Genomic DNA, 14,962 nt, shown 5'->3' with positions numbered 1-14,962 from the left:
AGCTGGATTATAGAAACAAGGCATTACATGAAAAGGAAGAAGTGTACTATACACATTTTCATTTCAAAAGGTGAAGAACCAAGAATTTAGTTTTAAATTTAATAAAAATAGAAATAGGAAGAATATAATCATAAAAGTAAAAAAAAAATTAAAGTTGTATATATATAGTGGACACTTTGTAGTCATAGAGGTAGATTAGAGAATTTGTGTGTGTTGAAATGAAAAAATGTTGTTTTTTTAAATATTTTTTAGTTGTCAATGGATTTTTTATTCATTTTTATACGGTGCTGAGGTTCGAACCCAGGGCCTCACACATGCCAGGCAAGTGCTCTACCACTGAGCCACAACTTCAGCCCCTGAAAAGATATTCTCAAAATTCAGTCTTTTAAAAAAATTTAGGGCCAGGGTTATAGCTCAGTTGGTAGAATGCTTGCCTCCCATGCACAAGGCCTGGATTCAATCCCCAGCAACCCCCCCCCCCAAATATTTTTAATTGATACATAAAACATAAAATTATACATATTTACAGAATGCAGATGATATTTTGATACATGTATATGTTGTATAGTGGTAAAATCAGGCTTAATATATCTTTTTTCATTTCATCTCATGATGAAAACATTCAAGCAGGGTTTGGTGGCATATTTGTATAATCCTAGTTACTAAAACAGGAGGACCACAAATTCAAAGCTAGCATTAGTAAATTAGTGAGGTCCTAAGCATCTTAGTGAGACCCTGTCTCAAAATAAAAAGGGCTGGGGATGTGGCTCAGTGATAAAGCGGCCCTGGGTTTAAACCCTGGTTACCTGCACCCTTCCTCGCCCAAATCGTTCCTATTTTTGGTGCCCGGATTGAACCCAGGTGCGCTTTACCACTGAGCCACATATCCCCTCCCCCCACCTTGAAACAGGGTCTTGCTAAGTTTTTAACTCTGGCTTTGAATTTGTGATTCTCCTGCTTCATCCTCTAGCTTTTTGAAATATACAGTACAATATTGTTATCTACAGTCGATTCATTGCAGTAGTACACCGGAATTTTTTACTCCAATCTAACTTTAGTAACTCAGTACTCATTGATCAATCTCTCTGTCTTCCCCTCCAACCCCCAACCTTAGATAACCACCAAAAAATGGATATAAATCACATAAAAGGAAAATATATATAGAAACATTAGGGAAGAAATATTAGCACAATTTTGTGCTAATATATTTCAGAATCCTCATGAAGTTTCCAAATTCCAGGCTTTTTTTCTACATGGGATGTTATGTAAGCATAATAAAAAACTGAATATACTGGTAAATAGCTTGAGACTGTTAGTAAAGAACTACTCTAGTTTGATATATTTGTTGGTAAATTATTGAAATTTTTTTTCAGGAGCAGGTAATTTCTGTAAACTACAAAGTGTTCTCAATTATAAAGGAAGTAAGCAAACAAGCCAAAAACAAAAACAAAGAAATGCAGCATTTTATATATATGTGCATGCCGCTCTCTTCCCCCAACACACACACCCTCCCTCCCTCCCTCCCTCTCTCTCTCTCTCTCTCTCTCTCTCTCTCTCTCTCTCTCTCTCCCTCTCTCTCCCTCTCTCTCCCTCTCCCTCTCTCTTTCCCTCTCTCTTTCCTTCTCCCTCCCTCCCCCCCTCCTCCTAGTCCCTCCCTCCCTATCATTCAGTTTTCAGTTTCACTTTTGAAGACAGCTCTGTTCTTTAAAATATTAACAAGTAGAATTTATCAGAATATTGAAGGAACAAGTTTATTCTCAGAATTTCTAAGTGGTTCAATATTAGGAAATATATTAATTCACTAGATTTATTAAGAGCTAACGTTTATTGAGTGCTTATTATTGGGTATGCACTGTTCTACGTGTTACTGTTTTATCATCGAAGAAATAATTAGGTGATTCTAGGGTGACATAGATAAATAAACTGACAAGTGGAGAGGTCTAATATATCTCCTGAGGTCACACAATTATTAAATTACGGAACAGAGGTGAGAACCCTGAAGTCTCACTCTTTGAGAATGCATTGGCTTTTGGAGGTTTAAATGGAAACATGCATCCTACCACTGAGCTCCATCCCCAGCCCTAGGCATGGTCTTAGTAGTGGATGTGCTTTAGAAACATTCTTACTGGGAATAAATTCGCAGGTGTGTAAATTTTAAATTTAAAAATCAGGTGATTTTTTTTTTTTTTTAGAACTACAGTATTTAAAGGTATGTCAAATTTTAGGGTAAAACAAGTATGTCTAGAGCACTATGCCTATAAACATTCTTTTTGAAGTTCTAGCCTATGTGATTAAGACTTGAATAAGAAGTATAAATGTTAGAGAAGTTTTCCTACCTTGTAGTTAAGGGAAAGCTGGCCTATCTACAAATCCTAAGGAATTAGCTATATAAAACTTAAAAGAGTCATTTTAAGTTCAATTTGAGTGGAGAATAGAACTTAGAAAAACAAGTCAGTATTATATAATAAAGCACTTTGAATAACAACCAAAATTCTATTTAAAAACATCATAAATGTTTAAAACATTTTAAATACTCATTTTACCTTAATTTTATCTTTTGAACTTGATTTGAACGTAAAACTATAAAACCATTTTAAAATTTAGAGTTCAAGGACTGGGGATATAACTCAGTGGTACAGTGCCAACCCAGCATCATAAGGTCCTGGGTTCAATCCCCAGTACTGGGTGGATGGGGGAGTATATGCAAAAGTCTCATTTTTCTCCCTGTTCCCTGTCCCATTCCCTGACTCCCATAGGTTACCATTTTTAATTAATTTTTTATTTATCCTTTCATTTTTCTCAAATGCCAATGGCTTTATATATTTTTGTCTTTTCTCTCACACAAAGACAAAAAATCTTGTCTTTGCCACTTTAATGTGTGTTTTGAAGAAGTCATTCCTATATAATACATAGAAATCATCTTGATTCTTTTTTGATTGCAGAGTATTCCATTATATGAATTATTTTTCCTGTTGTTTTTTTTTTTGCTAAGAATGATATTAATGGAAACTATGTAACTAATTTATGTAATGTTAATAAATCCTTAAGGATATCAATAAATGGACACAGGTACAGTATTCTAAGAAAAGAAAGATTAATGTTGTGAAGATATCGGTTCTGACAATAATTCATAGGTTTATTGTAATTCTACTTAAAATTCCATTGGGCTTTAAAAATCATATTTGAAAAATTATTTAAATGATTATATGTCTCAACTCCATCTAAAAGTTCTGAAAAAAATTAATATTGTGAAACATAATGATAAGAGATTAAAACATAATGGATTTATAACAGCCATACTAACACTATGAAAAAAAAGATCAATGGGAAGATAACCCAGAAATGAAACACGTTGGGAATAAAGATCTAATATATGATCAAAGAAGTAAACATTTCTATAGAGAAGGGAGGGTTATTTAATTGTGTGCTGATTGAATATAAGAAAAGAATCAAATAAGCTTAGAATTAGTAGAAAGAATTTTAAAAGAAGGTGGTCAACAGAGTGCATAGACTATATAAAAATTTAACTTTTGGTCATCCATAAATGTAGCCAAAACGAAAAATTTAAAAAGTAGACTGGGAGAAGTATTTGTTGCAAATTTCCAAGGGTTTTAATATTCTTATTTTTTAACAACTAATAATAATAAAAAAAATTCTTATATATGATACCCTATGGAAACATATATGCAGATACAGAACAAGATTGGATAATTAAATAGGACGTTCAACAAAAATAAATGGAAAATGTTTACATGCAAATTGAACTTCTACCAGGATCTTGATCAATCATTAAATTAGTGACAACTTCCATACTGGACAGACTTAGTGCAATTATTAGATGCATAAATTGCTAATGATCTTATATCTAAAACAACCATTTGAAAAGCACATTTGTGGGCTGAGGATGTCATTTATTGGTAAAGAACTTGCCTAGTATGCTGAAGGCCCTGAGTTTAGTTTCAGTACTGCAAATACAAAACAAAAACCAGAAATGTGATATAGGAGATTTCATAAAAATAACCATACTTTTTGATCTTAAAATCTTGGTAACTAAGAATTGACCAAAAGAAAATAACTGTCTCCCCACTTTTCTAAAAACAAACCCATGAACCCAAAGATGTTCAGAGTTGTTTCAAATGGTGAAAATTTAGGATCAGCCTAAATGATTAATCAGGGAATTAATTGAAAATTTCACGTGTCCCTGTTAGAATACAATACAGTATTTCAAACATAATAATAAAGATTGCACTTTACTACTGAGCCACATCCCATTCCTATTTTGTATTTAATTTAGAGACAGGGTCTCTCACTGAGTTGTTTAGTGCCTTGCTTTTGCTGTGGCTGACTTTGAACTCAAGATCCTCCTGCCTCAGCCTCCCGATCCTCTGGGATTACAGGCTTGTGCCAATGTGCCTGGTGCTTTTGTAAAGAAAGCATGGGCTTTGAAAATGGGAGGCATGTAGATACAAATTCTAGTTTTAGTTCTTATACTTACAAGTGTATAACGTTGACCTGTTAGTACTTGTTTATTTTTATTTTTATTTTTGGTATAAGGGATTGAACTCAGGCACTTGAACACTGAGCCACATCTCCAGCCCTATTTTGTATTTTATTTAGAGACATGATCGCTCACTGAGTTGCTTAGCACCTCAGTTTTGCTGAGAGTGGCTTTGAACTCTCGATCCTCCTGCCTCAGCCTCCTGAGCTGCTGGGATTTCAGGCATACCCCACCACATCTAGCTGACCTGTTAGTACTTGAGTCTGAACCTCATCATCTAAAAAGGGGACTTACATCTTTTCTTTATGATTGTTGGATAGATTAGCAATACCAGATGGTAACAGTTAATATGCATATCACACCTGGAATAATTTATCAGTCACTTTCAAGCAGCTGGAAATCTCAGTGGCCAACAACTAAAGTTCATTTCTCACTTATATATTACTTACAGTTGCATTATGACTTTGCTGTGCTCTTTCCTCTGGGATCAAGGAAGAAGGAAAAGTAAGACAAAACACAGGATGGCTCTTAAAGCTTTGTCTGCTGCAAGTTGTACGCTTCCACTCATATTTCATTGAGTGGAAGGAAGATGTTAGTTGCACTGGAGGTATAATCCTCCTGTGGGGGTGGACCAATATAGAAGGACAGCCTATATTTTGAATAAATAATACAGGTTTTAACAACGTATGTTCAGTTTTAGCTATCACTTTAAAAATCATGTGACAACCAGGGGTATTTCTAGAGAAGATCAGGCTAGAGATCATCTGAAATGTAGTAGGAAGAGGGGATAGAAAGGAAGGGGCACATTAATGCTGTCTTCAGATATTTGAAGAATGGTTATCACTGGATAGTGAGTTTAGGCCAGTTCTGTACTGCATCAATGGGTAAAAGCTATAACACTATATATTTTGATTTAATCAGGGACATAAGTAGAAAAATGAGCAGACGGGAAATTGTTGGTTGTTTTAAATATATTACTTATTATCTTCAAAATAACCCCATGGGGATGTTAAAATATCAGAGGAAACAGATTCACAGTATGTAAGTACTTTAAGGTTACATGGCCAGTAAGTGGAAAACCAGGTCTATGTAGTCTTTTCTTTCTAATATATTTTGCTATTCTCTATTTGGCTGTAAGCTTTCTTACTATTAAACAATTCATTACCAGCCATCTTCTTCCTGACAAAGTAATGGCTCCTCCTCCTCTGTCATCTCTAATGAACAATAAATAGAAATGTTGAAGGGAAGGTTGGACTCCAAATCAGTCATCTGCAAACCTACTGATCAAATGTACCCCTCAGCAAAATTCTTGGGCATATGCCATATATGAAAAGACATTAGCCTTATTTTCAGATGACAAAATTGAGGTTCAGAGGAGTTACCATTGTACTAATATCATGTATGTTAAAAACAAAAAATAGAGTTTAAAAAGGGTAAGTAAGGTTTTGCATAAAATTTATTTTTTTATAAATTAGATCGATGTAAAAATCTAACATTTATATATTTATGTTTCAGTATTTTACTCTGTATCCCTATGAATTGTCTCTTGTACCTTCTGAAATGCATGCCGCAAATATTGTTGGTTGTTTTGGATGATGATGTGATTTTTTTTTTTTTTGGTGTGAATTTTTCTGGAAGGGTTAGTGGTAGCTTAACTCACTTTAGAAAAGCATTTAATTTTATTTTTGCAGTGCTGGGAATTGATCCCAGCATACATGCTATGTAAGTAAGCACTGTACCACTGAACTACTAGCTTTTTGCTAGTCCCTGAAAGATTCCTAGATAACTATCTTAAACCAAAACTATAAAGTCCTCACTGTCATTCATAGTAGAATTAAGCCTGAAAACCACAGTGTGAGAAGCAGTTTTCCAAATATATAATTGCAAGCCCATGAGCATTACAATCTCTATATAAAGAGAAATAAGACATTATTAAGTAATAAACCTGATTTCTATGTGTGGTACAAAAACTATTCTCATTATTTTAGCCATAATCTCTTTCTAAATCAGTTTGTAACAAACACTGTAGTTATATATTCTAAAATGAATCTGAAATTTTGCCTCTATAGAGAATGTAAATTTTTGTACTTGGGAAATTACTTTAGCACTGTTTTATAATGGAGCCAAAGATTTAAATTAGTCTAAGCTTATTGGACTATATTCTCAGAAAAGCAAAGGAGCTAGTCACATTGCTGTCAGGGAAATGTTTGCTTTTCTACATTGTGGCCCTTAGTTATTGGCCATTGCCAGATTGACACTTCACAATTAAGATAACCTTTTCTGATTAGCAGCTGATCTTTGTGATAGATTCTTTCAGGAAAAAGCCTTCTCACAGCACATAAAGCAGAAACACAAATATGACCTTTAAGAGATACTGGTAATGGGGTGCAGGAAGTACACACTTATAATCGTAACAACAACTAAGCAGGCTGAGACAGGAGGACCACAAGTTCAAGGACAGCTTCAGTAATTTAATGAGACCCTATCTAAAATAGAAAGATTTAAAAGAGCTGGAGCTGTACCTCAGTGGTAGAGAACCCCTGGGTTCACACCTCAGTATCAAGGGGAAAGCAAACAAACACACTCACACATTGAGATGAAATTTTATATCAGGACACCTTTTCATTTGTTTTATAAGTGATATATTTTATACAGGGTTTGTTTGTTTGGTACTAGGGATTGAGCCTAAGGATACTTAACCACTGAGCTACATCACTAGGCCTTTTTATATTTATTTAGAGAGGGTCTTATTAAGTTGCTGAGGCCATCTTTGAACTCGCCATTCTCATGCTTCAGCCTCTAGAGCCACTAGGATTACAAGCATGCGCCACCATGCCCAGTTTGTACAGATTTTTAGATATGACATACTATAATTTGGGTGGCAGTTGTAAAGGAAGTTCTGTTTTGCAAATAGTATCAAACCCAGTTTAAGCAAGAGACTGAAGTAGCCAACCTCATTTGCTTTTCTAGCATGTCTTAAGGGACTCACAGGCCAGGAACTCCTTGGCCCTTTATTCTCAGTGGTCCCTTTATTCTAGGAAATTGCCCTGGAAAAGGAGTGTTTAAGTAGTTTAATCTGATATTTCTTAGATTTTGTATTCCTTTACTCAAATAACAGTCCTCCAATGCTTCTTTGTGCCAAGAACTGAGGTTATATTCTATACATTTGTGTTTGTACATTTACACATATGTATACACGTGTGTATATAAATATATACATACATGTGCACCTGTATAGATGCACACATGTATATACAGGGAAAGCCAGTAGAACTATTGTTGATCACACAGCATGGTTTATTTTATTTTTTGCTTATAAACAGAAATTTGTTTCTCAGGATCTAGAGGCTGGAAGTCCAGGATCAGGATGTCTGGGGAGAGGCCTCTTCTTGGCCTCAAGCTGACACCTTCTCCTTATGTTCTCATATCATAGAAAGAGCCAGCATAAAGTTCAAGGTCAGCTTGAGGTGATCAAAGCAATACCCTGTTCCCAAATAAAAGATTAGCCCTGCATGGTGGTACATTCCTGTCATTCCAGCAGTTTGGGAGGCTGAGGCAGGATGAGCCAGAATTCAGTCACCCTCAGCAACTTAATGAGAACTGATCTCAAAATAAAAATTAAAAAGAAAAAGGGGGCTGGGGATGTGACTCAAGAGTTTAAGCATCCCTGGGTTCAGTCATCCTCATACCCATAAAGGGATGAATAAATGAGTAAATAAATAAATGAATCTGGATGTAGCTCAGGGATAGATCACCCCTTCCTTCCATCCGCAGTACAGAAAGAGCCAGTATAGCTTAAGAGTCCCTGCTCCAGCCTGTGTTCACTTGATGTTTTTTCTCTTTCCCTTTGCTATGCCCTTCCATCACTTCCTCTCTCTCTCTTTCCTTCCCTTCTTATAATTCTTTCCTTCTTTGAGATAATAACAAGCAAACATTAAAGTGAAGTCATCAAAGAATAAGAGAAGCTATATATGATATTTATTGTATAAAACTTGTATGATAATAGTTAAATAGGAGACGATGAAACTCTTCATTTGCCTTTAATATTGAATGCCATCTTGTCATGGTAGGTTTCAAGGCAGATATTGTTACGAACTCATAAACCATGAATCTTTAAATAAGTTTCTTGTATTTTAAGTAAAATTAAACATCAATATGTTTTTATACATGTTCTTAATGTGTACATACATTATGTGATCATTTTTTATTCATCTTTACTTATTTTCTGAATTCTAATCAATGCATTAGTTTTTGACATTAGTCATTTTGTATCTTTGTGTTTATTATATTATAATAGCATACTTCTTATTTTTCAGTGCTTTAATTATCTTGGTATTTAAATTCTAGAATATGTTTCAGTGAATTAAAGACCTGTGCTTTTTGCTATTGTCTTCTGTATTGATACCTAACAATTAAAATTATAATTCTTGTCTTCTTTAGCATCAGACAACAGTCAGCGCTTTCGAGAAACCTGTTTTGCATTTGCATTGACACCACAACAAGTGCAACAAATCAGTAGTTCCATGTAAGTTGTCCTCAGATATAATTTGCAGTTTGGCCTTTGACAAAGTGATTTTTTAAAAACAATGTGTTGAGTAAGTTAATGTTGTCATACAAATAATAGTGTTGAAAATATTATTGTAGTCTGTTACTTACTTTAAGAATAGTTACATCTCTGATAATTTGAAAAACTTCTCTAGAATGTATCTTTGAATCAGCTTCCACGTACATATTTTGAAAATAACTGTAATTCTTATTCTATTTTAGGGATATTTCTGGGACCAAATGTGACTTCACAGTGCAGGTCCAATTAAGGTACAGTGTTGACTGTAGTACACATTCAGAGTTTAAAAGATAATATTCCCTAAAGATTTATTTTAAAAATTACCCGATTTTTTAATAAATGTATTAGAAATATTGGGCATAGGTATTTGGGTAAGGAAAACATTCTCCTGTTAAGAGATGTCCTAATGTTTATCTAATTTTAGATTTAGTTTAGCAAGTAGTGTGTTGCATATTTAACTACATTTCTCCACCTTGGTTGCCCTCAGTTGGTTAAGAAGTTCTAGCTAATGATATTTTAAAATATCATAGTGGTCAGCTCTTAGAAATATTCAGTCTTAAGAGGAAGGATCTTACTGCATAAGAGGCAAAATTGTAGATAAGGAACTAGTACTTAAGTTTGTAGTATCCCATGGACTTACAAATACCAAGTATTCTAATTTTCTTTGTACTATATATTTTAAATCAAACATTTAAATCTCTTGAAAGTTTTCAGTGGCGATCAAAAAAATTTCCACCATTGAGTTCACAGTTGCTCCTTATTTAGTTTCTTTTTTTTAATAGCCCAATCATTTCATTCTAGAATTACCAAGAAACTTTTATAATAATCTCTCTTACTTATATAAACCAATTTTATGCTGCTCTGATTATTCAGTGTACAAACCCAGCTATTCTACATTGTTCTTACTGAAATAGGAGGTAGAAGAGGAAATAGTTTATTTTCCTCAGTAAGTTATTTACCCTATATCACGGGGAAAATAAACAGCTTAGTCTCAATAATCAGATGCTAAATCAAATGTACAAATTATTAAAATTTAGTAGTAAGTTAGGAAAGAGATCTAAATTCCTGCTCTGTATCTCATGGAGCACTGTGAAAACCTCTGATCTGGTCAGTCTTTCTTTCTTCCTCTCCCCTTCCCCCTCCCCCTCCCCCTCCCCCTCCCCCTCCCCCTCCCCCTCCCCCTCCCCCTCCCCCTCCCCCTCCCCCTCCCCCTCTCCCTCCCCCTCTCCCTCTCCTCCTTTCTTTCTTCCTTTCTTTCTTCCTTTCTTTCACAGTAGAATGCATTTTGACATATTATACACAAATGGAGCACAACTTCTCATTCCTCTGGTTGTACATGGTGCAGAGTCACTCCTATAGGGTAATTATACATGTTTATAGGGTAATAATGTCTGTCTTATTCTACCTTCCTTCCCATCCCCATAGCCCCATCCCTTCCCTCACTCCCCTCTACACAAACCAGTGTTCCTTCAGTCTTCTCTATCCCCTCACCCCACTATGTCTGATCTGATCTAGTCTTTAAAATGGTGAGTGAAAAATAGAGATTTGAGTTGAAGATTCTAAAAGGGATATGACTATGGTTATTAGCTTTAAATTAAAAAAAATTTAAATTTTATGTTATAAAACAATTTGACAGCTAGGTATGGTGGTTACAGGCCTATAATCCCAACTGCTAAGAGGCTGAGGCAGGAGGATTACAAATTCAAGGCCAATCTGAGCAACTTAGCAAGATCCTGTCTCAAAGTTTTTAGGAAGGTCTGGTGGTGTAGTTCCCTGGTGGAGTGCTGCTTGCCTTGATTCAATCTGCAGTATGGGGTAGAGGGTATGTGAAAATAAAAGTAATATACAACAGAACCGTACCCAAGTAAACTAGTGGATAATCTTAGTTTTAGAAGGCACTTTCAAAAATTATTCTATATAAAAGGTGTACTGTATCCTCTCTCAAGGAAGACTATGATGAAGACTGAATAAAGTACAAAATTCTCACGTCTTCATAATAAATTAGGAATTGCTGCAATCTTCTATATTATCTGTCTCAGCCATTTACTTTACAGTTCGGACATAATGTTATGTGGCATTATCCTTTAAAAAAGTAGTTCTCAAATTGTTGCATGGAGCCACACTCTGACTGCCATTATCCCTTCCCTTTTACTACCCACTACTCCAAATACATACATACTTGGAACCAAGTAGTGCTACCTTTTCTTTCTTTTATGTTTGCATAATTGAAGTGTGGGTTCCCTTTCTCCTGAAGAAAGCATTCTAAGACCAAAGTAAACCTTGAAAACTATAGTTCTAGGATAAAAGACTTAGTTATTATTTTACATTAATATGCATGCCTTCTTTAAAGCAGCAACATATGGTTCATGTTTTGAAACACTGTCATCTTTCTAAAATAGATCAGCAGTCAAATTCAGAGTCCAAGGGAATCTTTTTTCCCCTATTATTATTTTATTTCTTTCCACATTTTGGGGTGCATTGTATAGTTGCTGATTTTAATGGGATTTATTGTTACATACTCATAATATAGCAGTATAATTTGGCCAATATCACCCCCCAGCACTTCCTTCTCCCTCCCTGCCACCCACTCCTTGGTTCCTTTTTCCTACTCATCTTTGATTTTCATGAGCTCCACCTTCACCTTTCTTTTCCATTTTCCTCTCTAACTTCCATGTATGAGAGAAAACGCATGAACCTTGACCTTCTGAACTTGACTTAGTTTGCTTAACCTAATTTTCTTAGGTTTCATCCATTTTTCTGCAAATGGCATAATTTCATTTTTCTTTATGGCCGAACAAAACTCCATTGCCTATACATACACACACACCATCACCATCACCATCACCACCACCACCACCACCACCACCACCACATTTTCTTTCTTCATACATTTGTTGATGGTTACCTAGGCTGGTTCTATAGTTTGGCTGTTGTGCATTGTGCTGCTATAAATATGAGTATGCATATATGACTGTAGCATGATGACTTTAATTGTTTTCTTTTGTGGGAAATGTGTCCATCTTTATTTATTTATTTATTTATTTATTTATTTATTTATTTATTTATTTATTTATTTATTTGTTGTTCAAAACATTACAAAGCTCTTGACATATCATATTTCATACTTTAGATTCAAGTAGGTTATGAACTCTCATTTTTACCCCAAATACAGATTGCAGAATCACATCGGTTACACATCCACATTTTTACATAATGCCATATTAGTAACTGTTGTATTCTCCTACCTTTCCTATCCTCTACTATCCCCCCTCCCCTCCCCTCCCATCTTCTCTCTCTATCCCATCTGCTGTAATTTAATTCTCTCCCTTGTTTTTTTTCCCTTTCGCCTCACAACCTCTTATATGTAATTTTGTATAACAATGAGGGTCTCCTTCCATTTCCATGTAATTTCCCTTTTCTCTCCCTTTCCCTCCCACCTCATGTCTCTGTTTAATGTTAATCTTTTCCTTTTGCTCTTCCTCCCTGCTCTGTTCTTAGTTGCTCTCATTATATCAAAGAAGACATTTGGCATTTGTTTTTTAGGGACTGGCTAGCTTCAGTTAGCATAATCTGCTCTAATGCCATCCATTTCCCTGCAAATTCCATGATTTTGTCATTTTTTAGTGTTGCGTAATACTCCATTGTGTATAAATGCCACATTTTTTTTAATCCATTCATCTATTGAAGGGCATCTGGGTTGGTTCCACAGTCTAGCTATTGTGAATTGTGCTGCTATGAACATTGATGTGGCAGATGACTTCAATTCTTTAGGACAAATACTGAGGAGTGATTTAATGGTCATGTAGTGGTTCCATTCCTAATCTTTTGAGGAACCTCTATACTGATTTCCTTTTTTTTTTTCTATACTGATTTCCAAAGTGGTTGTCCTAATTAATCCCATCAATGGTGTAGAAATGTTCCCTTTTCTCCACATCCTCTCCAAGGGAATCATGGTAGTTAAAAATGGATAATTCAAATTTATCTCCAGAACTTGATAAAATTTTTTTTGTTTTATTTGGTATCTGAATGTGATTTTGTGTGTGTGTTTTTTAAATATTTTTATTAGCTATTGATGGACCTTTATTTATTTATTTGCTTATATGTGGTGCTAAGACTCGAACTCAGTGCCTCACACATGCTAGGCAATTGCTCTACTACTGAGCCACAAACCCAGCAACCCAGCCGTGTGTGTGTGTGTGTGTGTGTGTGTGTGTGTGTGTGTGTGTTTGATTCATTGTGTTTTAATAAAATAGTCTTCATCTCATCCCCTCCTCTATGGCTAGGCCAGTAACCCCAATGTATTATTTAAGTTGTTTGTTCTCATTATAAATGTTTGTCTAAAACATAAATAATTTTATCAGAATTAAGGTCAACATTTTCTCTGTTAGACACCTAGTCTATTTTAATTTGTATATTTTTGGGGGTGGGGCATACCAAGGATTGAACCCAGGGGTATCAAACCACTAAGCCTCATGCCCAGCCTCTTACAATTTTATTTATTTATTTTGGGGGTTGAGTACTGGGGATTGAACTCTGGGGCACTCACTGAGCCACATTCCCCGCCCTATTTTGTATTTAGAGACAGGGTCTCACCAAGTTGCTTAAGGCCCCCCCTAAGTTGCTGAGGATGGCTTTGAACTTGAAATCTTCCTGCCTCAGCCTCCCAAGCTGCTGGGATTTCAGGCATACACCACTGCTCCTGGCTATTTTTTTGTTTTTTGAGACAGGCTCTCATTAAGTTACAGAGCCTCCCCTTGAATTTTTAATCCTCTTGCTTCAGCCTCCCAGTTCACTGGGATTACAGGTGTATACCCCACACCCAGCTGAAACTTTCTGTTATTATTCCCTTTTTATCTTTTTCCCTTTCAGATTGTTGAAGTGGTTTAGATTTCACTTTTTACCTCATGGAATAGGAGTCAAGTTCTCATATAAATTATTCTTTTCCTATAGCTTCAGACAGCCAGTGTTCATGTTTTAAATTGACCATGCTTTGAAGTAATTGGAAATTCTAACATCCTCTTACTGTTGAAGTATAAAAATTTAGCCTGTAATGGAAGGTCCTGCTAGAGTTAGAGATGGTTCTGTGAGCTTTGATGTCTGTTTGCTAAGTATATTTCTAAAAAATCATGTAGATATCAGTAATTCTTCACTTTTTTATGCTCTGTAATGACTTTGAGAATCTGTTAGAAGCTATGTATTGTCTTCCCTAAAAATGAACATATATATGTGCTCATAAAATTTTACATAGAAAACTTTCTCCACATTTTTTGAACCATCCCCACACCCAGATTCCATGATTGGCAGGTTTTATACTAAAGGTATTTATACCAAAGGTATTTATAGAATATGTTTGCAAATGATGAATATTTCAGACTTCAGAGATAGGATTCCCCCTACCATATATCAAAGGTGCTGTGAGCATTCTATAAAAGTGGAATGAGTCTCAGGTGTATGTTGGGAATAGGAATTAATAATTAATAGGTGTCTTTAATAGCAAAGAAATAATTTATTTTTATATCTATGAATGAATAGAGTGGGGATTTATAAATTATATAGCTATCTTGGTTTCCCCAAAATCTTATGCATTTAATTTAGATATAAATATTTTAGTGAGTTCCTGAAATATTATTGTAAATTCATGTAGCTATAACATAAGTGATGTTATTATTCAACATCTTCAGTTCTCAAAAAATAAAGGAATACTTTGGCTTAGTAGACAGAACTTATTGCTAAGAATAAGACCTTGGTCCTAGGTACAACATTTTTACTGTTTTCTGCTGAGAACCAAAAAGCATTTCATGGACAGATTTCAGAAATACTATGTTTTCTGTCATCTTCTTAGAGATCCATAATGTACATGAGCCTATTTAAAACCAAGAAGTTCCATATTACATAATTTT

The 14,962-nt window shown here is 35.0% G+C and overlaps 1 protein-coding gene across 2 annotated transcripts in view; it reads left to right on the top strand.

The window, feature by feature from the left end:
* PIAS1 (protein inhibitor of activated STAT 1) overlaps positions 1-14,962 on the top strand; it is a 133,007-nt gene that overhangs the window by 75,545 nt on the left and 42,500 nt on the right. For both annotated transcript variants that reach the window (XM_081290333.1, XM_081290334.1), the window contains 2 exons: positions 8,939-9,023; positions 9,266-9,313. In XM_081290333.1, the coding sequence (XP_081146459.1) occupies positions 8,939-9,023; positions 9,266-9,313 (133 nt within the window). The remainder of the gene's footprint in view (positions 1-8,938; positions 9,024-9,265; positions 9,314-14,962) is intronic.

This window comes from Spermophilus citellus (genome assembly GCF_964194105.1).
Source record: "Spermophilus citellus genome assembly, chromosome: 4".
Lineage (NCBI taxonomy): Eukaryota > Metazoa > Chordata > Mammalia > Rodentia > Sciuridae > Spermophilus > Spermophilus citellus.
This window is presented reverse-complemented; position numbering and strand designations above follow the sequence as displayed.